Source organism: Tiliqua scincoides, chromosome 2 (assembly GCF_035046505.1).
Source record: "Tiliqua scincoides isolate rTilSci1 chromosome 2, rTilSci1.hap2, whole genome shotgun sequence".
Taxonomy (NCBI): Eukaryota; Metazoa; Chordata; class Lepidosauria; order Squamata; family Scincidae; genus Tiliqua; species Tiliqua scincoides.
Window position 1 is genome coordinate 7,217,365 of NC_089822.1, and position 22,975 is coordinate 7,240,339.

General features: G+C 44.7%; 1 protein-coding gene across 5 annotated transcripts in view; it reads left to right on the plus strand.

The window, feature by feature from the left end:
* The window catches only part of CTIF (cap binding complex dependent translation initiation factor), a 194,602-nt gene that overhangs the window by 56,534 nt on the left and 115,093 nt on the right, over positions 1 to 22,975 (plus strand). For 4 of the 5 annotated variants that reach the window (XM_066616764.1, XM_066616762.1, XM_066616763.1 and 1 more), the window contains exons 2-6: positions 4,018 to 4,230; positions 5,336 to 5,419; positions 11,837 to 11,959; positions 18,302 to 18,375; positions 20,709 to 20,813. In XM_066616764.1, coding sequence (XP_066472861.1) covers positions 4,051 to 4,230; positions 5,336 to 5,419; positions 11,837 to 11,959; positions 18,302 to 18,375; positions 20,709 to 20,813 — 566 coding nt within the window. In that variant the 5' untranslated portion in view covers positions 4,018 to 4,050. The remainder of the gene's footprint in view (positions 1 to 4,017; positions 4,231 to 5,335; positions 5,420 to 11,836; positions 11,960 to 18,301; positions 18,376 to 20,708; positions 20,814 to 22,975) is intronic. The other variant, XM_066616765.1, reaches the window with a different exon arrangement.

Genomic DNA, 22,975 nt, shown 5'->3' on the forward strand with positions numbered 1-22,975 from the left:
AAAAGAGTCCAATCTCTCCAGAGTGCATGGAGGCTGCTTAAAACAACAGTAATAGAGTAGTATTAGTATACTAGTATTAGTATAGTATACTATACTATAATTATAGTAGTATAATTAGTATACTAGTATAATTAGTATACTAGTATTAGTAGTATAGAATAGTATATAGAGCAGTTTGAGAAACACTGCTCTATATACTGCATATACTCTAGCAAAAATATTTTGAGGTAAATGGAATCTCACAGTCTGAAATGTCCTGTATTTCGTTTCTGATTTGTGTCCAAAGAGGTTGCACCTTCATAGCATCCCAAAAAATGTGCCTCATATTAGCCCTCAAGTCCTGTCACTACCAGCATTTGTTTTCTGGCTATATATCTATCTCAATCTAGATGGAATCTTACCAATGCAATATCATTTTACAACAATTTCTGGGTAAGACAGCTACCACCTTCTTAATAGTCTGTACCCAGTCATCCAGCTATATTCTCTCCCTCAGATCTCTTCCCATTTAAATGTTAAATCTCTTCCCAACAAAAAATTATCTAATTCCATGGCATAGGAAGTACATATCATTTTCTCACTGCTAAAAAAAAAATTGGATGCTCTGCTTCTGTCAGCTCATGAACACCTCCGTATTTTCCCATTAAACTAACAAATCAACAGCTGTTTGCCATCATAGCTAAATGAAACCTCTCTTGTTGGGGCAATATACCAGTTTCTATATATATTGGCTGTATTGATTTTATGCTGGTCTGTGACCATAATAAAGAAACTGAACAGTTGCCAAAGGACTGACAAGGGATGTGTATTATGTTGCTTGTAGGCTGGCCACTCTTGGACACAGATTGCAGGATTAGATGGGCTTTTGGCCATATTGAGTGTGTAATTGACAGGTATGTTGTGTTCTCTCAGATTTCCAGCAGGCCTGTGAACAAAAACTGAATTGGATGCCCAGAAACACTTGCCATTTCCAGCCACTGTTGTGGAGTCAGCAGTTCATCCTGTGCAGTCATACTCTAGAATCAGTTAATTATTTACCCTTCCATCACCCCCCATGCTGTGTTATTCATGTTCCCATATGTCACGCCCAACTTGGTATTGTCCATCTGTCAGTGCCGCAATAGGAGCTGGAGTGAGCGGCAGTCTTTTTTGGCTTCTCTCTATTGTAATGTTGTGCAGAGGGTTACAATAGGCTGTGCTTTCATTTTGAGGTTAAGCAAAACCTTTGTCTGAGCTTCTTTCTTTCTTTCTTTCTTTCTTTCTTTCTTTCTTTCTTTCTTTCTTTCTTTCTTTCTTTCTTTCTTTCTTTCTTTCTTTCTTTCTTTCTTTCTTTCTTTCTTTCGGGATCTGCCTGAAATGTTGCAAGCTGGCCTGGAGAGTCTCTCAACATTTCCAGCTGAACGTCCAATGTAACTCCTACCCTTTTTGCTCCAGGTGATGCTAGGCCTTTGTTAGTTCTCTTCCTCTGAAGACTTGGTAACTGGTTCTCTGGTTCAGCCACCTTCTGCTGGACTCTGAGTGTACAGAAATTACTAGTGAACAGCTTACTTTTTGGCTGTGTATTCATGTTTGCCACTGAACATTCCTAATGCAAGAATAAAGGGTCCTACATCCCTCCATTATGTCACAAGTGTGACTTGTCTCATTTTCAGATTTTTCTTCCTGGCTGCTACTGTGAATTCTCCTCTCCCCTAGTCAAAGCCTAATTCAAGAGTGTGAAGGGCTCTTAGTGGTGGAGTTCCCCCTTTCCATATTCAGTTCTAGGTAGGGCTGGGAGAGACCCCTGTCTTGTGACATAGCTACAAGGGGGTGGTGCAGTAAGTACTTACCACACAACCACGTTGTAGCTGCACCACTGCCCCTGTCTGAAACACTGGATTGCTGCTATCAGACAGAGTGGCTTGAGGAACAGAGGGTTGGATTTGGAGTAAGATAGCATCTTATGTTCAGATGGGAGCCTCAGTGTTCAATCCTTGACTTGAATCATGCTGTGAGACAAAACTCATGTTCTGAACCAGGGGTGTGCAAAGTTTTTGGCAGGAGGGACACATCATCTCTTTGACACTGAGTTGGGCGCTGGGGGAAAAAAAGAATTAATTTACATTTAAAATTTAAATAAATTTACACAAATTTACATAAATGAATATATTAAAGATGAACTGAAATGAATGAATGAAGGTCTTGCAATAGCTCCAGGCCTTTAAAAGTCCTGGCACAAAGCAAGGCCACCCTTTCCTTCGCTGCCACTGTTGCATCACAGACATGAAACAGCAAACAGTGGAGGAAGCCCTCATCCCACAGTTCACGCAAGAGATCAAACAGTTGCCCTCGTGCTGAGAGCAGTTGCGTTGGGCCAGTGCAGACTCCAACAAATCTCCGCAGGGCCAGAGGCTCATTGGAAACTGGGAGCTCCCTGAGGGCTGCATTGGGAGTTCTCAAGGGCTGCAAGTGGCCCCAGAGCCAGGGTTTGGGCACCCCTGTTCTGAACAAAAGACGTCCTTTGGGGTTTATTTAAGTTTCTCATTTAGATTTTGCTACTAACTCAGATGATTTGGTTCACACGTCATCAAAATGTTGGATTTCTGACTTGTGTGAAAATGCCAGGTAAAGATTGTCATCAAGCAGTTATGGAGAAATGAAACTTGTGGATTGTTTGCTATTCAGGGCCAATGGAAACATTGTGCATATAGAAGGAGCTAAGGCTCCTAATGGTAAGAACCTAAGATGAGTCCTGCTGGATCACACCCAAAGCCCTCCTGGTTCAGTCTGCCCTCTCCCTATTGTGTCTGACTGGGCTACGGACATGCAGAGGGCTTTTGAAGCTCATGCACCACTCCCAGTCTATTTATCTGATTCCCCAATAAAGCTACCAAACCTGGCAGCTAGATTGCCTTCTTAAAATCCTCTTATTAAAAGAGCCCCATTATTATGTGGGGATCAGACCTGGTAATGTGGTCCAATGTGGTCATGTGCCTAAGCAAAAAGAATGACGCAAGGTACAGAACTGCAGATTAAACCAATAAATGTATTTATTAAAAGGAAATCAGGGTTTACGTCGCATTCAAAGGAAGAAAATACTTTAAAATGAGCAAAATGTGTAAGAAGTAGAAAACGATAAACTTCCTTTGGCAAAAAGCCTTTCATGCTATTTGGACCAGAAGTTATTAATATTGTCAACTCCCTGCACCCCAACTTACTTGATTTCTAGAATGTCAGGATTAAACCTGAGATCTTGTGTTTGAAAAGCATGTTCTCTGCCACTAAGCTCTGTGCCCTCCCAAAATGTGAGCTTCTCATGAGGAAGTCAGCTTACTATCTCTCAAGGTGGGATTTGGAGACTACCATTTCCCAGTGGTGTAGCTAGAGGGGGGTACAAAGCACTGGATTTTGCAGGGAGCCTCACCACAGCGTGCAAGCAGTCCCTCTGGAGCCATTCCGGACCGCTTGCCATTCTGGACCAAGAGAGACCGCTTGCACACTGTGGTGAGGCTCCCTGTAAAATTTAGTGCTTTGTACCCCTTCTAGCTATGTCACTGCCATTTCTTGTTTTTCATGGCCTTACTCTGCCTACTGAGTGACCAGGCAAAGCACCATAGTGGAAGTCCTACACTAGGGCTTGTGGCAGCCACTTACTTATCCATCCCTGATTCAGCAAAAAGAAACTGCCTACCTAGCCATAGCAACGTCTTTCTTCCTCATCAAGAGGACTAGCAGTAGGTTTTGTTGTTTACATTTCAGAATTCCATGACAGCTACTAAATGTAAGTTTAGAGATATTTTGCTGTCTGATGCTTGGTCATAGTCCCCTGGGTTACTCGTCCAGGTGCAAAGAATTTGACGTGCACCTTTATATAACGATAATTGGGCTGGTCATATTTGAGCAGCTGCACCTACTGAGATTTGGGGCTGAGGGGTTCAATTAAAATCGCACATTTGAGGAGCATGTGTACAATTTCCCAGACTTTATAAAACGCTGACTTCCACATTAAATTGCATCTTCATTTATTTGTGCCTGCAGGCCCCTTCCGTTCTCACTCCCTTACCCCAAGTGATGGAAAATTCCTCTGTGGCATCTGCCTCTTCCGAGGCTGGGAGCAGCCGTTCGCAGGAAATCGAGGAGCTGGAGCGCTTCATTGACAGCTATGTCTTGGAGTACCAAGTTCAAGGCCTGCTGACTGACAAACCAGAAGGGGATGAAGAGAGTGAGAAAACACAGTCCAACATCTCTCAGGTTGGTACACAGTGCCTGCTGGGAAAGAGGACTGTCCAGGGATGTCAGAACAGAGATTTTCCATCTCATGCCACACTGACAAGGCACTCAAATTTTCAGGGTATACATCGGTTTTTTGACAATTGACATGGCACACCGCACTGCCAGTGGAAGGGCTCACAACCCCCAATGGCCATAAATGGCCCACCCCAAACTCCCATGGATGCTGTAGTACAGTGGTCTTCAACCTTTTTTGTGCCACTACCCCAATCCATCCATCCATCCATCCATCCATCCATCCATCCATCCATCCATCAATCCATCAAGAGACTTGGCACCCACTGTTAATCCAATCCCCCCTCCTACCCTCTCACTGCCCCCATCGCTGCCCACTACCCCTCCTCTGTGGTGCCCTTCCAGTTTTGTTCACTGTAACCAAATATTCTTATTAAAAAGAGCAGAAAAAGTTACCATGAAGCCTGGCACTAGTGAAAGCAGCTAAGAACCTGAGCAAGTTTGGGACTTAATCTCCATGTACCCAAAGGAGTTTGCCTCCCCTTTTTCCTGGTGGTGCTGTAGTCCTGTGGTCTTCAACATATTTCATTCCTGTACGTTTCCGCAAGCCCACAACTGAGGCTTCACGACCCCATTAGGGTCACAAAACCAAGGTTGAAGAACACTGGTGTAGTGGTTTGGGAGCTGGACTTAGACCTGGAAGATCCAGGTTCAAATCCCTGCTCAACCATGAAGCTTCCTGGGTGACCTTGTGCCAGTTACTCTCTCTCAGCCTCACCCACCTCACAGGGTTGTTGTGAGGGCAAAAGGAGGGGAGGAACTATATATACTACCTTGAGCTCTTTGGAGGAAGGGTGGTAGAAAAATGTGGAAAAAAATGCCACATGTTTGGACCATGAATTTGTGGCACAGTGGTTGAAAAAAATCACTGGTTTAGAACAAATGTGCCTTGTTTTCAGAGTGGGGTGGGCAGCTGGTGACTCACAGGCCAGGTCCAGTATCCAAAGGCATACCGCTTCTCAAGTTACGTTCCTGCCCTGTGTAACTTGACTTTGTCCCTCCACTCACTTTTTTCATTCCATTCAGTGCCTCTCTCTTGCTTACTTTCCAGTGGACAGCGGACTGCAATGAGCAGATAGAGGTCAGTGGTTCCTCTTTCAGAGGCAAGGGTGTTGCATCTCACAATCAAAACCAGGTAAGGGAACCCCAATTCTTTGACTTGGAAGTTTGTGTTTGATGATGGTGCACAGATGCTGTCTGTGCTTTCCTCAGCCTCAGTCTTTGAGTTCCCATGATCTCAGTCTCTTGGATCCAATGGCCAAGAATTGTCAAGCAAAGACTGGCAAGAAGGTTATTAAGTTATTGCTGCCCACAGCTCAGAAATCCTCTCTCCTAATGTTGTCCGAGTTTGCAGTTCCAATATAATGTATGAGTAAGTCCAAGGAAGACATTCTAGAGCCCTTATCCTGGAAGAAGATGTGCTGGCAGAAGCTGTCCTTCCACCTTTGCCCAGTAGCATAGCCAAAGGGGGGGCATGGTAAGTACGGCAGGTGTTACTGTCACTGCCCTGAATGGCTCTGACAGTGTATGGGAGAAACCACTCACAGGGCACGTTGTGGCACCTGCTGTATTTACCATTCCACCACCCTCTCTGGCTACACTACTGCCTTTGCCCCTCCCACTGAGAGGCAACTAATTTTAAAAGATGCCTCGCCCTCCCCCTGAAGTCTAACCCCCTGCTTTGCTTGTGTTTTTTTTCCTTTTCCTTGCTTTCGTGAAGTGTCATACACGTTGTTGGCGGTTCAGGTTGTTGGAAAGCAACGTAAGCCTAGATCTGTGTTCCTACCAGGTGATGTCAAGTCTGAATTTGTGATCTACACAAATTAGATCAAAGTGAAAGTCTTTGGAAGACAGTCGTGGAAGCTTTTGAAAGATCTCAGCGTGTTGTAAGATGACTTTGCTAAACCTGAATTGCTAGGTAGTAAAGATCTCATGGCTTATAGCAGCGATTCCTAAACTGTGGCTCCCCCGGGACCCATGGAAATCAACCAGGGAGCCGCAGAATCCTCACAAAAAAATCGGCCGCCCTATACAATGTATAGGATTGTAGCCGTAATGAGGAGCTGCGGCCAAAGGGCCAGTAAGTCAAGGGAGCTGTGAGTGAAAAAAGTTTGAGAACCACTGGCATATAGGCAAATCTTACATAAGCTACAATCCTAAGCATACTTACTGGGGAGTAAAACCCCTTGAACACAGTTGGACTTAATTCAGACTAATTATGTATAGGATTGCACAGTTAGTTTTGCAGAGGAGTTGCAAGTTTATTAAGTCTTTTTTTCCAGCAAACTAAGCTGAAGGTACCCAGAGGAGAATCTGTTGCTTAACCTTAAAGCAGCCTATGACCCAATCCTATGACTAGTCTGTGCTGCCAGAGCTGGCATTCTGGCAGCCTAACTGATGGCATTGCAAAATACAATGCCATTTAGTGTGCAATAGAGCCACTGGTGGAAACGCAAGGAGTGTTGACTGTGTGGCAACAGCCTGCCTGGAGTGCCCAGCACCTGTAAGTTAGCAGCAGGGTCGGGCCATGGAGGAAGTGGTAGGAACCAGGACGAATCCGGCAGTAGTGACGCATGCCAGATTTTATCCCTCCATTTTATTTATTTATTTATAATTTTTTTTATTTTTCTAAAACAACTATAAACAAACACACATAACACAAAAAACATCACTACACACAAAAAACAACAACAAAGTGTGCAGGAAATCATATATCATTATCATATTTTTCATATTTATTTTTTAAAAACAACTATAAACAGACACACATAACACAAAAAACATCACTACACGCAAAAAAAACAACAACAAAGGGTGCAGGAAATCATATAACATTATCATATATCACTAAAACTAATACATTACATACCGCAGACATTCGCCCCATAAGCCGATCCCACAGATAAGTCGAGGGCAGATTTTGAGCCAAAAATAATGGAATTTTCTATGACCCATGAATAAGTTGTGTGTGTGTGTGTGTGTGTGTGTGTGTGTGTGTGTGAGTGTGTTTGGTTTTTTTAAACTTAGGGGGGTGTCTGACTATAGTTTTGTCTGATTTTACCCCAGGCCAGATCCTGAAAAATAACCTGCCAGTAATTGTTGCCCAAGAACTATACAGTCTCTAATTTATTAAAAATATAGTAAAAAGATCATAAGATACATTTTTATTCTTTTTAAATTCTGGACTTCACCACCTTTTTGTAAACACTATCAGAGTAAGTGCACTGTAAACAACATACCAGTAAAACAGTGGTTCCCAACCTGGTATTCATGTACTCCCAGGGACACTCAACAGGACCTTTAGGGGTACTTGAAAAAGAATGGCATAATGGGGCAGGAGGTCTAGTCTAGAGGGTAGAGCCTCCATTTGCCTGAAGATAACATCCACAAGGTCGCCAGTTCGAGGCCACCAGCACCGTGTGACCTTGAAGCAGCTGACAAGCTGAAGCCAAGCTATTCCATCTGCTCTGAGCGTGGGAGGATGGAGGCCAGAATGTGCGGCCAGATCAGAGTGAAACATCTGGACTGTTGTGGTTCTTGAAAGATAGAACCTTCTTTCAATTGTAAAAATCCCTATTTAATAAGGGATTTAAATAAAGCCTGCCTATGTAAACTGCCTTGAATAAAGTCTTAAATAAAGACCAAGAAAGGCGGTATATAAATACCTGTATTATTATTATTATAATAATAATATTATTATAATTTTATTATATATTTTTATATATATAATTATAATTGCAGGGCCAGCAAGGCAGGAAGGGAGGTAGCTAGTTGGCTGCGAAAGCCCCACCAAAAGCTAGTTTTTTAAGGTGTTTCGTGTATTAAGCCAGAAGCTCTACATACAACATATAATCCATAACACATAACTGAGAGTGTGCAATTCAGGTCACAGCAGAGAGATGAGCTGCATATAGTTGCAACCCTTTTTACTCAGAAGTAGACCCACTGCTTTCCATGGGTGTTATTCTTAAGCAGGGGTGCCCAAACCCCGGCCCTGGGGCCACTTGCAGCCCTTGAGGCCTCTTAATGCGGCCCTCAGAGAACCCCCAGTCTCCAATGAGCCTCTGGCCCTCTGGAGATTTGTTGGAGCCCACACTGGCCTGACACAACTGCTCTCAGAGTGAGGGCGACGGTTTGACCTCTCGCATGAGCTGTGGGATGAGGGCTCCCTCCACTGCTTGCTTTTTCAGGTCTGTGATGCAGTAGTGGTGGCCAGTGCTTTTTTTGTAAAAAAGGTGCAGGAACTCACAACTTGTTAATCATTTATTTATTTATTTATTTATTTATTTATTTATTTATTTATTTAAACCCTTTTTTATCGGAGAAATAAGTAATAAGATACAACAAGACGTAGTCAATAACCACACACACACACACACACACACACACACACACGTCCATCCCGCTTGAGCTCCCTGATAGCAAAAGCACTCCAGCCACAGCTGGAGTGAAACACCCCATTTTTTTAGGTGGGGAGGTGCTCCATTGGGCTATAGGAAACTCTCTCTATTGGGCTATAGGAAAGCCTATAGTTAAAGTGTTCAGAAATAATATATAAGGTCTTGAGTCCAGTTGGTGGCCATCAGTGCCTCAAGTATTAGTTCCAAACACTTTGAGCCTAAGAGCTTTTATGGCTCAATTGCTAAAGTGCTGGTCTTTGAAGCCAGAGTCTAGGGGTTCAAATCCCTATGAGGAAGAATTTTTTTTTTTTAAAGGTGGGGAGGTGCTCCATGGCTGCAAAATATAAAGGTTGGTTGCCAGTTGCCAAAAGGGGGACCAGTTGAGGCTGCAAAACTCCTCAAAGTTCAGTCCCAGGCAGGCTTTTTTTTTTACATTTTTTTTTAAAGCCCCAGGTAGGACTTAACCCACAGATTTAGCCCCTGGCTAAATTTGGAGTTTGGAGACCCCTGCTTTAGAAGACACATTGTTTGAAAAAGTCCCAAATGCTTAGCCCAGCCATTTTCAACCACTGTGCTGTGGCACACTGGTGTGCCGCGAATGGTTCCTAGGTGTGCTGCAGGAAATTGGGATTGGCTCATTTATTAGTAGGGCCATTTAGCCTCTCCTCCTCCTCCTCCTCCTCCTCCTCCTCTCTCTCTCTCTCTCTCTCTCTCTCTCTCTGTGATCTAGATCTAGGCCACAACTATTTGTATGCTTTTGTATTTCAAAATGTCTGTAACTAGGCTCAGCCTTCATGATTGTGAGGGCTGAAAATTAAAAGTTAATTAAAAAATTAATCATATGCGTGCTTTGCTATCATTTTGCCAATCTGAATGAAGAAAGCTTTGAAAAGTGGACTGATTTTAAGTGGTGTTCGGCATCAGCGAGTGCTAGTTTAGGGAGCGAGGGGCTTATACAAAGCCTGCATTGGCATTCTCCTGGTGGGTGACATTGCTAGTCAGGTCCTTTATAATGTGTTTTCTGCAGTAATGAGGCTGTATGTGTTTAAGGATCCTGCAGGGATTTTCGTACATGAAAGGCTTTGAAAATTAAGATGCTAGTTTTCTCTGTAAAAATGTATTGGTGGGAACTTAGGCCCAGCAACCTTCCCTATGCCTTGGCTATAAGTTAGGTGAAGTTTCTTGGTGGTGTAGCAACTTGGAACTGTGGGAGCACATAGCAAACTCTTGGTAGCACCTCCTTTGCTTCTGCCTAGACTTCAACAAACAAAATGGCGCCTTCCGGACTCTGACACCTCGTCTGTGGCACACTTCCCCCAGCTATGTTTTCACATCATCCTCTGGCATGAAGGTTTTCCCCAGCCAGATTTTCTGGCATGCAACCAAAATTTGACTTTCTAAGAAGACCTTGGGTCTTATTGAGAACAGACTATGGCAGTGGCATAGCTAGAGGGGGTGCAAAGCACTAAGTTTTGCAGGGAACCTCCTTGTAGCGTGCAAGTGGCCTCTCCCCCTCCCCTTCAGAGCCATTCTGTATGTCTCCATTTTGCTCCCACTGCCCAGAATGACTGGGGGGGGGGGCACTTGCACACTGTGGGGAGGCTCCCTGTGAAACTTAGTGCTTTCAGTTCTCTCTAGCCACTGGACTGTGGAATTATTTACAGATTCTGTGTGTGTGTTTTTTGTTTTACTACCAATTTATTGGAGTGTTCTGCCATTGTAACCTGCTTTGAATGTATTCCATTGGGAAAACGGTGTTAATTAACATATTTGCAATGTAAACCAGCAACAACAAAATGACTCCCCCCCCCCCCCCACTTAGCCTATTGAAATAACGGATGTGGGATGGCGAGGGAATGCAATTCCTGCACTCAGAGCTGCCCTCTTCCTTGATTCAGAGTTCCCCTGCCAGAGCCACTATTTTGCCCCTGTCTGGGTTGGTGAACCTCAGGGTTTCAAAAGAAAACAGATCCTGCAAACGTGGAGTCTGCCCACCTTGGCTTAGGATGAGTCAGACCACTGGTCCGTAACTGACTCTCCAGAGTTTTTCTAGTATCTGCTACCTGGGAGCGTCTTAGCTAGAGATATCAGGTATTGAACCCGGAATCATGTGCATACAAGGCATGCTTTCTACTGTTGAGCTATGATCCCTCTCAGCTTGTGAGAAAAGCATGGGTGGGGTAGTCACACAGCCAGAATCACCAGCAACTTAGTCTTACTTACCAAACATTTTTGTCTTCATTTGTAATTGTATGTCAGCATCCTGTCCTTCCCTCTTTGCTCTTTGCTTAGTGTAATGCTGTGTTTCTCCAAGTGTGCTCCTAGGAGCCCTGGGGCTCCATGAGCTCACTAGACATGGTCACCATCTGCCCCCTGCCCAATTTGCTCATCTGCCCCTGCTGTCTCCCCTGTTCGTGGCCCTCCTTCCTCATTCCCCTCCTGCTCTGGCTTTTTGTCAGTATTTGGCATTGGGCCCAGTGCTGCCCCATGCCATGCATGCACTGGTTCTCTGGGGCACCCTGTTCTCTGTTCACACTGGTTCTCGGTGTATGCGCTGGTGGGGCTTCCCAAGGCTCCTTTTAGGAGTGAAAGGGCTCCAGAGGTGAAAAAGTTTGAAAACTGCTGGTGTAATGGAATCAGACTGTGTGTGTGTTTCCCTGAATTGATAAGAACAGCCCCGCTGGATCAGGCCATAGGCCCATCTAGTCCAGCTTCCTGTATCTCTCAGTAATAGCAATTTACACACAATAGTAATTTCATCTTTTGCTGAGGTCACTTTTTCAGTCAATTTCTGGAATCATAACCCTAAGCTTAACCATTTGAGAACTGCTCACAGAAAAGCAACCCCTACATAATCAGGGTGTCCATTGAAATATATGTGTTGAATGAGCAGAGAGATGCAAATTTGCTTATGTTACATAATTCCCAATAGTTGCAGAATTCATCCCTCCTTGGTGCCGTTTCAGAAGCATCTGTGATGATCAGGGACAGTTCAGTCATCCTGTCAGTTAACTAAAACATGTTTACTAATGTAGGACAGCAACCGGTTAGGATGCTCAAGGTGGGTGGTTTCGAGGCTCCCCACATTCCCTCCAACCCTTAACTTTGTAAGTTTTGTACTTGACTAAAAATGAGTTGTTTATTGTTTCCAGGCAGAATGGGATCACAGCAGCAGTGGCAGCTCAGGATCCCGGCCTAGTTCGGGTTCCAGGCATGGGTCTGTGTCAAAGTCTGGCGGCCAAGGGAGAAGCAGCCAGTGCAGGCATTCGACCAAGGTATCTTCTGGTGGTGGTGATGATGGTGAAAGCCAGATGAGGAAAGCTAGAGGCTTTGTTTGTTGGTTGCTGTTCATTGTAGGCTCTGCTCTTTAGGGACATGGTTTTGTGTTTTGTGTGGTGTGTGTGCTGGATTGTAGTCTGATACAGGGGTGAGCAGAAAGTAAATCTGGATGTCCTGGGGAATGTCTAGGTGACTTGCAGTAGATCATCATTGGTTCTAACTCCTAAGAGTAACAGCAAAAAAAAACAACAACAACATTTTCTTTCTCAAATAAAGAATCTTATGGCACTTTAAACATAATCCGTTTATTTCAGCACAAGGTTTGTGAACTGTATCTGAGGAAGTAGTGGAGTGTAGTCCATGTCCACTTGTGCTGAAATAAACTTGAAATAAACTTGAAATAAACTGAAATAAACTTGAAATAAACTGAAATAAACTGCTTCTCTGGCAGGTTTCCTGCTTCTAACATATTTGAAGAAGCTTTTATTATTCCCCTTAATGTTGCTGGCCATGCGTTCCTCATAGTCTCGCTTGGCCTCCCGCATCACCTTCTTACATTTATTTTGCCACAGTTTATGTTCCTTTTTATTCTCTTCATTAGGGCAAGACTTCCATTTACGGAAGGAAGCTTCCTTGCCCTTTACGGCCTCTCTAACTTGGCTGGTTAGCCATGCGGGCACCCTCCTGGACTTAATGGAGTCCTTCTTCCTTTGCGGTATACACTTCCGCTGGGCCTCTATTACTGTTTTTTTAAGCAGCCTCCATGCACTCTGAAGAGATTGGACTCTTTTTACCTTCCCTTTCAACCTCCTTCTAACCAGTCTCCTCATTTGAGGGAAGTCTGCTCGTCGGAAGTCAAGGGTTTTTGTGAGAGGGTTTTTCCCCTGATGTGCATGTCGAAACGGATCACAGCATGATCACTGTTCCCCGACGGCTCTGTAACATTGATATCTCTAACCAGGTCCTGAGTACCGCACAATATTAAATCCAGAGTCACCTGTCCTCTGGTGGGCTCCATGACTAGCTGCTCTAAGGCACAGTCATTTAACATATCAAGGAATCCGGTCTCCTTTTTGTGACCAGAACACAAATTGACCCAGTCAATATGAGGATAATTGAAGTCCCCCATGATTACAACCCTCTCCCTCCTTGTCACCTCCCTGATCTGTTTCCTCATTTCAAGGTCACCTTCCGATTTCTGGTCTGGAGGATGATAGTACGCCCCCAGTATTGCATTGCTCCTCAGGCCTGGTAATTTAACCCACAGAGATTCTATGGTGGAGTCGGACCCGCCTTCAATCTCTACTTTGCTGGATTCTATCCCTTCCTTAACGTAAACGGCCACCCCACCTCCAACACGCCCCTCCCTGTCCCACTATGTCAATGTTTTCCCTAGTCACCAGACGTGCCAGTTCTCCCATCTTTGCTCGGAGACTTCGGGCATTTGCATAAAAGCATTTGTACATGGAATGCCCCAGGATGGGCTGCTTATTCGCCCCTTTGTCCCTGCATCCTCTCACTGTGCCAAACCGTCTATCACATCCCATCATGCTACCATTCCCAATTTCTTCTCCTACTCTGCCTTTGTCTTGTTGTTCTCTAACCTCACCATCCTCGTCCCGTAGGGATGAGGAGTCCCGAACCGGATGCCCCTCGGCTCCTGTCGGCCTTCCCCCAGGGATCAGTTTAAAAGCTGCTCTGCCACCTATTTAATGTTATGTACCAGCAGTCTGGTTCCATTCTGGTTCAAGTGAAGCCCGTTCCTCTTGTACAGGCCCCGCTTGTCCCAAAACGTTCCCAGTGCCTAACGAATCTAAACCCCTCCTCCCTACACCACCATCTCATCCACACATTGAGACCCCTGATCTCCACCTAGCTGGCCCTGCGCATGGAAGAGGTAGCATTTCAGAGAACGCTACCTTTGAGGTCCTGGCTTTCAGCTTCCTACCTAATAGCCTAAATTTGGCTTCCTCCCGGCTACACTTGCCCACGTCGTTGACGCTGACATGCACCACAACCGCTACCTCCTCCCCAGCACTGTCTAGCAGCCTGTCTAGACGAGAAGTGATGTCCGCAACCTTCGCACCAGGCAAGCAAGTCGCCATGCGGTCCTCACATCCGTCGCAAATCCCCCTCTCTATGTTTCTAATAATCAAACCCCCCACTACAAGAAGCCCCTGACCCGCCTCCTGCTGAGGAGTATCCTAAGTGTGTTCGGATGTGGACCCGTCCCCTGGAGAAGGGGTCCCCCCTAGGGAATTGTTTCCCTTCTCTCCAGGATGACGTCCTCCAGCCCTGAGACTTCCCACCGGGGAAGCTGAGGAGCTGCACGTCTGAGGTTGGGACCAAGCCTGATCGTCCCTGGAAGTCTCCCCATTGTTCTTCTCTGCCTGCCTCTGCTTCTCCAAGTCAGCCACCAAGGCTTCAAGGGAGTGGACGTGTTCCCTCAGTCCCTGGAGCTCCTTGCACCAAGGACACACCCATGACTTATGCCGCAGAGGCATATAGTCATACCTGTGGCTCTCGATGCAAAACACTGGATAGCCCCCACCCTGCTGCTAGCTGTCTGACTGCATAGTTTTTTTCGTTTGTTTGTTTGTTTAGGGGTACTTAAAAACCCTACACTGGTTTGCTACCCTCTTCTCAAGGGAAGAGAAGGACAGTGTCTGGGGCCCTGGCCTCCTTACCCTACTGCTGAACTCGCACTGAGGCTAAACTCGTGGTGCCTTACCTGGCACTTCGTTCCTGAGACACTGGGTGTCCCAGAGGCCACGCCCGCTTCTGCAGAGAGGCTCACGCGGTGGCAGGCGCTAGCTTTATACCCCTAGCTAGCTCCTCCTCCCTCCCTCCTTGCTGATTGAAAGGGGGCTGGTCTTCCCAGGTGAGATAACAAAAGATTAGGAAAAGAAAAGGCTGCTGATGGGCCTAATCTACTCTGTAGGCTCCTGAATGGGATGCTTAGATTTGCCTAGTGGGGCTCTTATCACCTCCTAAAGGACAATGACTATGCTAATTTGCTAAATTGCTAAATTTATGACTTTGCTAAGCTAAATTACCCTGGCTGGCTGGGAAGGGGCCCTTCCTATGTTCTTACCCTTCTAATTCAGTTCTCTTAGGCTGGACTGTTTTTTAACTTCAAGCTGCTTTTTGAGATTAAACTGCACTGGTTTAAGAGTTTTGGGGGCTTGGCAGAATTTACACACTAAAGATTTAAATCCTGTTTTGCCCTGTTTATAAAATAGACACCAAGTGTACTTTCTCCCCCTATTACCCTTTTCTTTGTTTAGTTTGGGCTGTAGCTTCCTATCTAAATTATACCTCCTGCTTTTATTAAGTGTGCACATTTATTTATTTATTTATTTATTTATTGCACTCACCTAGATCCTGTGTTCCAATTTACTGAACCTTTAGATTATGTTCTAACTTGGATTAAGTTTAACTTGGGTTAAGTATAGGGTTAATTTAAACAAAGCAGAAAAACTTGCTTTCTACTTTATCCTCCTATGTTTTATTTACTTTTTCCAAGTGCCTGTACCTTGGGCCCTTACTCACGAGTAGGACTCTGCTCCTGCTCAGAGTAGACCTATGTACTCACTCACGTATTTATTTTTATTGCCCTCACCTAGCTCCTGTGCCCCACCTTGCTGGACCTTAAACTCCCTCCCTTTGGTTAGATTAGGTGCTAACTTAGGTAAAGCTTAGGTAAAGCTAAGCTAAAGGTAAGCGAAATTTCAATGTTGATTTAAGGTTAGAAGACAAGAGTTAGAAAGACAAAGAGTTGATTCTGAATTAGGCTGCAGAAACAGAGAAAGTTTGGGGGGGGGAAGGAGAGTGGACTTTTGTGTGAAATGACTTGTAGTTCAGTTCTGGTGGGGAAGACCAGGTCCTGAACTATGTGCTCAGAGGCACTCTTTTCATTAATTCTTAGTGCATTCATATCTGTCTGAACCACAATTTTCTACCTGGCTCTGGTTAGTGAAATTTGAGCTCATAAGTAAATAACTGAGGAGATCCCACAAGCCTGTGTCCTGTTCACGCTGTGATCACAAAACTCTCAAATGTTGCAAAGTAGAAGAACTTCTGTGTAAGTGATGTGCTTGCACATTTTTATGTGAAATTAATAATCCTGTTGTTTTTCCAAGCAGGGATTAAAGCATTTATATTTGTTTTCATTTATCTCTGGAATAAACTTTGTGACTTATTGGATGTTGGTGGGTGGCAGTCCGAGAGAGAAAAACTGGCTGCTTTACTAACAAAAGCTCCATTCTCTGCCTCATAGAAAAATAAAGAAATGCTCATATAGTTTCATTTTGTTTTTAATGTGTTGTTTCTTTGTGTGTATTAAAAAACACATAGATCAATATGTGTTAAAATATGGTTTTTAAAAGTACAGCAAGTTGATGGAAGAACAAGAGATGAACCACAAAAATCAATCAATTCTGTCTCAACAGATATAAAGTAGTTTTGAAATTGTTACTGGTGAGACTCTCCTCAGAATTAATTGGTCCAAATTTGTGAATTTTTTACATTCTAACCAACAGCCTAAAGTGAAGTGTATGTAAAAAAAATTACCAATTTCAAACTCTCTTACATTTTAGAGCAGGGGTGTCAAAAGTTTTTGGCAGGAAGGCCGCATCGTCTCTCTGACACTGTGTTGGGGGCCAGGGAAAAAAAAGAATTAATTTACATTCCAAATTTGAATAAATTTACATATATTTACATAAATGAATATATTAAAGATGAACTTATATGAATGAATGAAGATCTTGCAATAGCTCAAGGCCTATAAAAGACCTTGCACAAAGCAAGGCTGGCCTTTCCTTTGCTGCCACTACTGCATCACAGACGTGAAACAGCAACCAGTAGAGGGAGCCCTCATCCCACAGCTCACGCGAGAGGTCAAACAGTCATCCTCACGCTGAGAGCAGTTGCGTTGGGCCAGGGTGGGCTCCAACAAATCTCTGGAGGGCCAGAGGCTCATTGAAGATTGGGAGCTCCATGAGGGCCGCATTGAGAGGCCTCAAGGGCCGCAAGTGGCCCCAGGGCCGGGGTTTGGGCACCCCAGTTTTAGAGAGCTAAACACGACATGTCATGACCTCTCCTTTTTTTTTGTTTTTAACCAATATTTTGCTATCTTTACTCCAACATTACTGTCGTGCAAGGAAAGTGCCCTACAGGTAGACCACAGCTGCAATACAAGGACATCTGCAAGAGGGATCTGAAGGCTTTAGGGATGGACCTCAACAAGTGGGAAACCCTGGCCTCTGAGCGGCCCGCTTGGAGGCAGGCTGTGCAGCATGGCCTTTCCCAGTTTGAAGAGACACTTTGCCAACAGTCTGAGGCAAAGAGGCAAAGAAGGAAGGCCCATAGCCAGGGAGACAGACCAGGGACAGACTGCACTTGCTCCCAGTGTGGAAGGGATTGTCACTCCCGGATTGGCCTTTTCAGCCATGCTAGACGCTGTGCCAGAACCACTTTTCAGAGCGTGATACCATAGTCTTTTGAGACTGAAGGTTGCCAATACAATACTGTCAGGGTAGTACTTCCTTCTGTGATCTACTTTCCATTCTGTTTTTGGACTCTTTTGTGCAGTCATGAGAGTTTGACCATGTTCACACATGCTAGTATGATGAGGGAACATGGTTGTCAGGATGTGGTGCTGGCATCCCACTGGAGGTGCAGAAGACACAAGTGCCCAAATGTAGGGCCAGGTATGGGTAGTTGAGTACTACTTGAGTGCAGACCCTACTCAGCATGTGACCCACCAAGCCAAATACAGCTAATACCCATGTAATGTGACTTGCTAAGCACTTGACCTCCCTCCCCTGTTTTGCACAACCCATTGACATTTGGCAAAAGACTGAAGTCTGTCAACAGTAAAGTGAAAGGGATGAGGAATTCTGTCTTCAGGGTTTTCCAACCATAACTCCTTGCTAGTTACCTATTCCCAGTGTTTCTCTTAAGCTTCTCCTGCCAAAGATGTCAACCCACCTGCTGTTTACAGGGTCATCTCAAGGAACGGGTCCCTGATCCTGCTGGGATTGTTAACTCCTTTGGCTCTCTCCAACCACTAATTCACTCCTGGAGTGACAAGAGGTGATAAGGAGCTGGCCAAATCTGCTGTGAGTGATCTTCTGTGTAGACAGGCAGATTTCAGTTACAATCCATTTGCCAATTTTTCTAATTCACTATCTAAGCTCATTTCAGTTTCATTGATTCATCTATTGCCCTGAGCTGAGAAAAGACCCAACAACAGTAGGTTACATTGGGCAAGTGTTTGGCAAACATATTGTACTCTCTGCAAATGACAAGGATTTTCCATTCTTTTCTCTTCTCAGAATGGCAACAAAGACAATTCCCTTGACATGCTGGGGACAGATATCTGGGCAGCCAATACTCTTGAGTCCTTCAGGTGAGTTGTGTTTCTAAGAAGGCATTACTAGTCCCTTTCTACTCAGTTACCATGTCAAATGTTCCTGTTCACATGCTTCTGATCCTTTCATTCAGACCACCATAAGATAGATTGCTGTTACAGCCATAACACCTTCCAGTTGTTGAGGAGAGGCTGCAAGAAGAATATCTGCAATCCTTGGGTGGTCTGCACTGACTGACTTCCGATGTTTCAAGTCAATGTACTGGTTGCTACCTTTTGAAGTGTAACATGTCCTCCTATACATGAAGATAACACAGGCATTTTTGCTGTCTTAGACCTATCCTTGGGTATATTTGGGGTGCTGAATCCAAAAATGTCATTGGTTTTTACGAATTGGCTCTAGTTTTAGGGATATGGCATAACCACCTTTATATGCTGATTCAAGTAGCTTCTTCATAAGGAAGCCATTGCATCAGCTTCCTCATGAGGAACCTGCTTGGATCGGCATATAAAATAGCTGTATTGTACCCCTAAACCTAAAACCAGTTGGGAAAAAATGATGCCATTTTTTTGTTTCAGCATCCCAAAAATATCCTAAATTCATTCAAACATCCTTGGCAACTAAAAATGTCATTTTTTTTCCTTGTAGGCCTGTAAATGTATATGGTGTGATACGCACACTCAGAAAACACAATACAAATGTAAAATAATTACTAGTATTGGTGGCTTAGCTAGAGGGGGCAAAGCACTCCGTTCTTCAGAGAGCCTCACTGTAGTGTGCAAGTGGCCCCTCCCCTTTGGAGCCATTCTGGGCAGGGGGGAGCAAAATGGAGGCAAATAAGGCTCCTTGCAGAACTTGGTGCTTTGCACCCCCTCTAGCTACACCACTGACTAGTATTGCCAGTTAACTGTAGCCTGGCACTGCGTTGTCTTCAGCAACAGTTGAGCAGCACTGCTAAGTTTTTCCTTCTCTTTTAAATTCTTATTTTTCCATGTCTCTGTGGGCCGCAGAAGATTTAGCAGCATCTGAATCGCTTTCCTGGCAGCTGGATTCAGCTGGTCGTTCGTTTTTTTCTTTGCAAGGTTCTCTTACGGGGTCCCTTCCTAGCACTTTCTGAAGAAAAAAGTGACCCTACACAGCCATTTCCTGCTGCATTCCAGAGAAAGAAAATGGCAACTGGTGGTGCAGACCACGAGGGAAATTGTCAGTGCTTCAATCGTTGCTAAAGCCACCACTGCCTGCAGAGACATGGCAAAAAAGAGTTTAAAAATGTTTAAAAATCACTCACTGGAGCATCAGTTCCAGATCCCCAGGCAAGGGCTTGATGCCAACTCTGCATCTAAACCTGTAGTCCTATGCACACTTGCACAGTAAATTCCATTGAATATAGCAGGGCTTACTTCTGAGTACTTTCCCCTGGGGACTGGGGATAAGAATAGGCCCTCAGTTTGGCTGTACTTGTCGTAAGAGGCGACTAAACAGCCACCGGGTAGATGGGACTTGTCAGCCTGGGAAGGCAGCTCATCTGAGAGAAGGAAAACTCTGATCCCAAACCTCCACTGCCTTGTGGCTACATCCAGTTATGGAAAAGGCTTCAGGAGTCAACCTCGAGGCAAAATCCGGAGCCGGAGTCCCTGAGGCAGTTCATGGCTGAACACAGTCACGTTCTGGCAACTCCTGCGACGCCGCTGGAACCAACCGTATTGGCCTCTGCCTTTCCATTGGACCATTTCAGCGACATGGAGAGGGAGGATTTGCTGCATGGGAAACAGTTTATCCTCCATATCTACTCTACCCAGGCTTCGTGCACTGGAGAGGACACTGTTCCAGAACCACCACTCAGAGCGCGATACCATAGTCTTCCGAGACTGAAGGATGCCAACAACAGCTTCTGAGTAAACATGCATAGGTTTATGCTGTAAGCTGCCCTCCTGTGTTCATTTGCACATACTTCCCTCTGTCCTTAAGCCTTTTCTGCCCAAGATTGCCTATACGCAACAGGGACCAAATGGGTCGGCTGGGCAGAAATGGGTTAAAGAGAGCTATCAGGCCTGAGATCCTGTAGACAGAGTTAGGGTGCAATCCTAACCAACTTTCCAGCGCTAGCATAGCAGTGCTAGTGGGGCATGTGCAGCATCCTGCAGTTAGGAGGCAGTCACACAGGCCTCCTTAAGGTAAGGCAATGTTCGTTCCCCTACCTCAGAGCTGCATGACTCTTACCTCGGTGCTGAAAATTTGGTTAGGATCATGCCCTTAGTTTACTAGCTGATGCCCCAGCCTTGGATCATAAGTTTCCTGGTTCATTTATACCCCCTTTCTACTTCTCTATTTGGGGTTTCAGTTTCACGTATTCTCTCTCCTTCCCTTCTAGTGCTGCCACCTGGGACTTGCAGCCGGAAAAACTTGACTTCACACAGTTTCACAGAAAGCTCCGCAATCCCCCCAAGCACCCACTCCCACACATAGACAGAGAAGGGTAAGTAACTCAGCTTGTATGTGCCTGTTGAAGCTTTGTATGTTTGGATTGTGAGGGAGATGTTCACTGGCCCTCTGAATGCAGGGTGGGAAACCACGGGCAACTGGCTGCCTAGAGAGTTTGTAAGAAGCGGGGCCCCTCAGCAAAATGTTTTCGTGCCTCCCCATCCGCTCAAGGAAGTGCTGTTCTTCAGGGTTCCAACCAGCCTGGAACAAGAAGCATGTTGTGCAGTTTGGGGCTTGCAAAGGAGGTTTCAGGAGGGAGCAGTGGTGTAGCTAGAAGGGGTGCAAAGCACTAAGTTTTGCAGCTGTCTCACTGCACCATGCAAGCGACCCCTCCTCTTTGGAGCCATTCTGGGCTGCTAGAGCAAAACAGAGCTGTTCACCTGGCTCTGAAGGGAAGAGGGAAGGGCCACTTGAACAGCATTTTGAGGCACCTGCAAAACTTAGTGCTTTGCACCCCCTCTAGCTATGCCACTAGGAGAGAGGAAAGGAAAAGGCCTCTCTACATTTCTGCAGAGTTGCAGCATGTGTACACAGCCTTTCATGAGGTATCCCGTTTGCTCAACTAAAATGTATTTGAGGGTGTGGTAGCTTAGCGAGCCATTGTGACAAGTAAGCAGTGCAGTGCTGAGTTTTAGCATCAAAAACACTGGGTCAATGAGTGTTAATTCTGCTGGAAAATTCCCAAAGAAGCAGTATTTAAAGCTGTTTCTGCTGCTGCTTTAAAAGAAACCCAGGTGTATTGTAAGGTCTTGTCTTTTCTGGATTGTAGTATTGTAGTTGCTCCTTAGAATCTCACAGTAATGTTTTATAATAATGAATATTTAGAGAGTGTACCTTTCCAGAAAGATGCAATCTGCCTTCATTAAGCCCCTGACTGTCTTCCCTTTGTCAGGTCATGTTGTTAAAGAGATTGTATTTAGCTTCTCTGAACTTTTGAACTGACTAGAAATGGCTATGTCTGTTTCATTGGGCATATCTGTAGCCTAGGCTTAGCTTAAGCTCATTTAATAGGAATTTTATTTCCCCCCCCCCTTGCAAGGAACCCTGGAAATTCCTTGGTAATTCCTTGGTAGGGAATTCCTTGGTAGGGAATTATATGTGGACAGGAGTACAAGGATCTTCTTACAAGAATTCTCATCACCCTCCACAAATTACCATTTCCAGGATTTTTAGGGGTCACAGTTAAACTAGAATAAAATGGATGTAAGTATGCAGCATAGTTATGTCCTATGTGAACTTACTGTTATTTTAATAGAACCATCTGTGCACATGATGCTTTATACTGATGGGGGGGGGGGGTTCAGTGTAATGTCCCTGTCCTGAAGGCTCACAGTCTAGAAGATACTCAAGGGAGACAAGAGAGGATTGGAAAGGAAGTGGATAGCAGCGAAGACTGGGGAAGGAAATAAGCAGTTATTTCTTGTACACTTACAGTGCACGCCTATGCATGTCTGCTCAGAAGTAAGTCTCATTCTGTTCAATGTTCTGGCTTACTCTCAGGAAAGGGGAGAAAAGAAGATCTGGAAAATTACAGATCCGTCAATCTGACTTCAATACAGGGGAAGATATCAGAACAAATAATAAAGCACACAGTCTGCACACATCTAGACAACAACTCAGTGATTAATAGAACCCAGCATGAATTTGTCAAAATTATATCTTGCCAGACAAATCTAATTTCCTTTTTTGATCAGGTTACTAGCTTTTACTGGTTGGTGGGAATGCCATAGATGTATTTATCTCAACTTCAGCAAAGCATTTGATAAGGTTCCAAATGTCATCTTAATCAGCAAGTTGGTAAAATATGGGCTGGATGATACAATTATTAGGTGGATTCACAACTGATTGGATGGCTGTACGCAAAGAGTGTTCATCAATGGCTTTGTGTCATCCTGGGGGACAGTTTCGAGTACGTTGCCCCAGGGCTCTGTCTTGGGCCCTGTTCTCATCTTCATCTTCATCATTGACTTGGATGAAGGCATACAAGGGGGCCTCATCAAATTTATGGATGACGCCAAGCTGGGAGGAGTTGCAAACACAATAGAAGACAGTAGAAGCCTTCAGGTAGACCTAGACAAAATGGAATACTGGACTGAAATGAGTAAGATGAAATTCAACAGGGACAAATGCAAGGTTCTGCATTTAGGCAAAAGAATC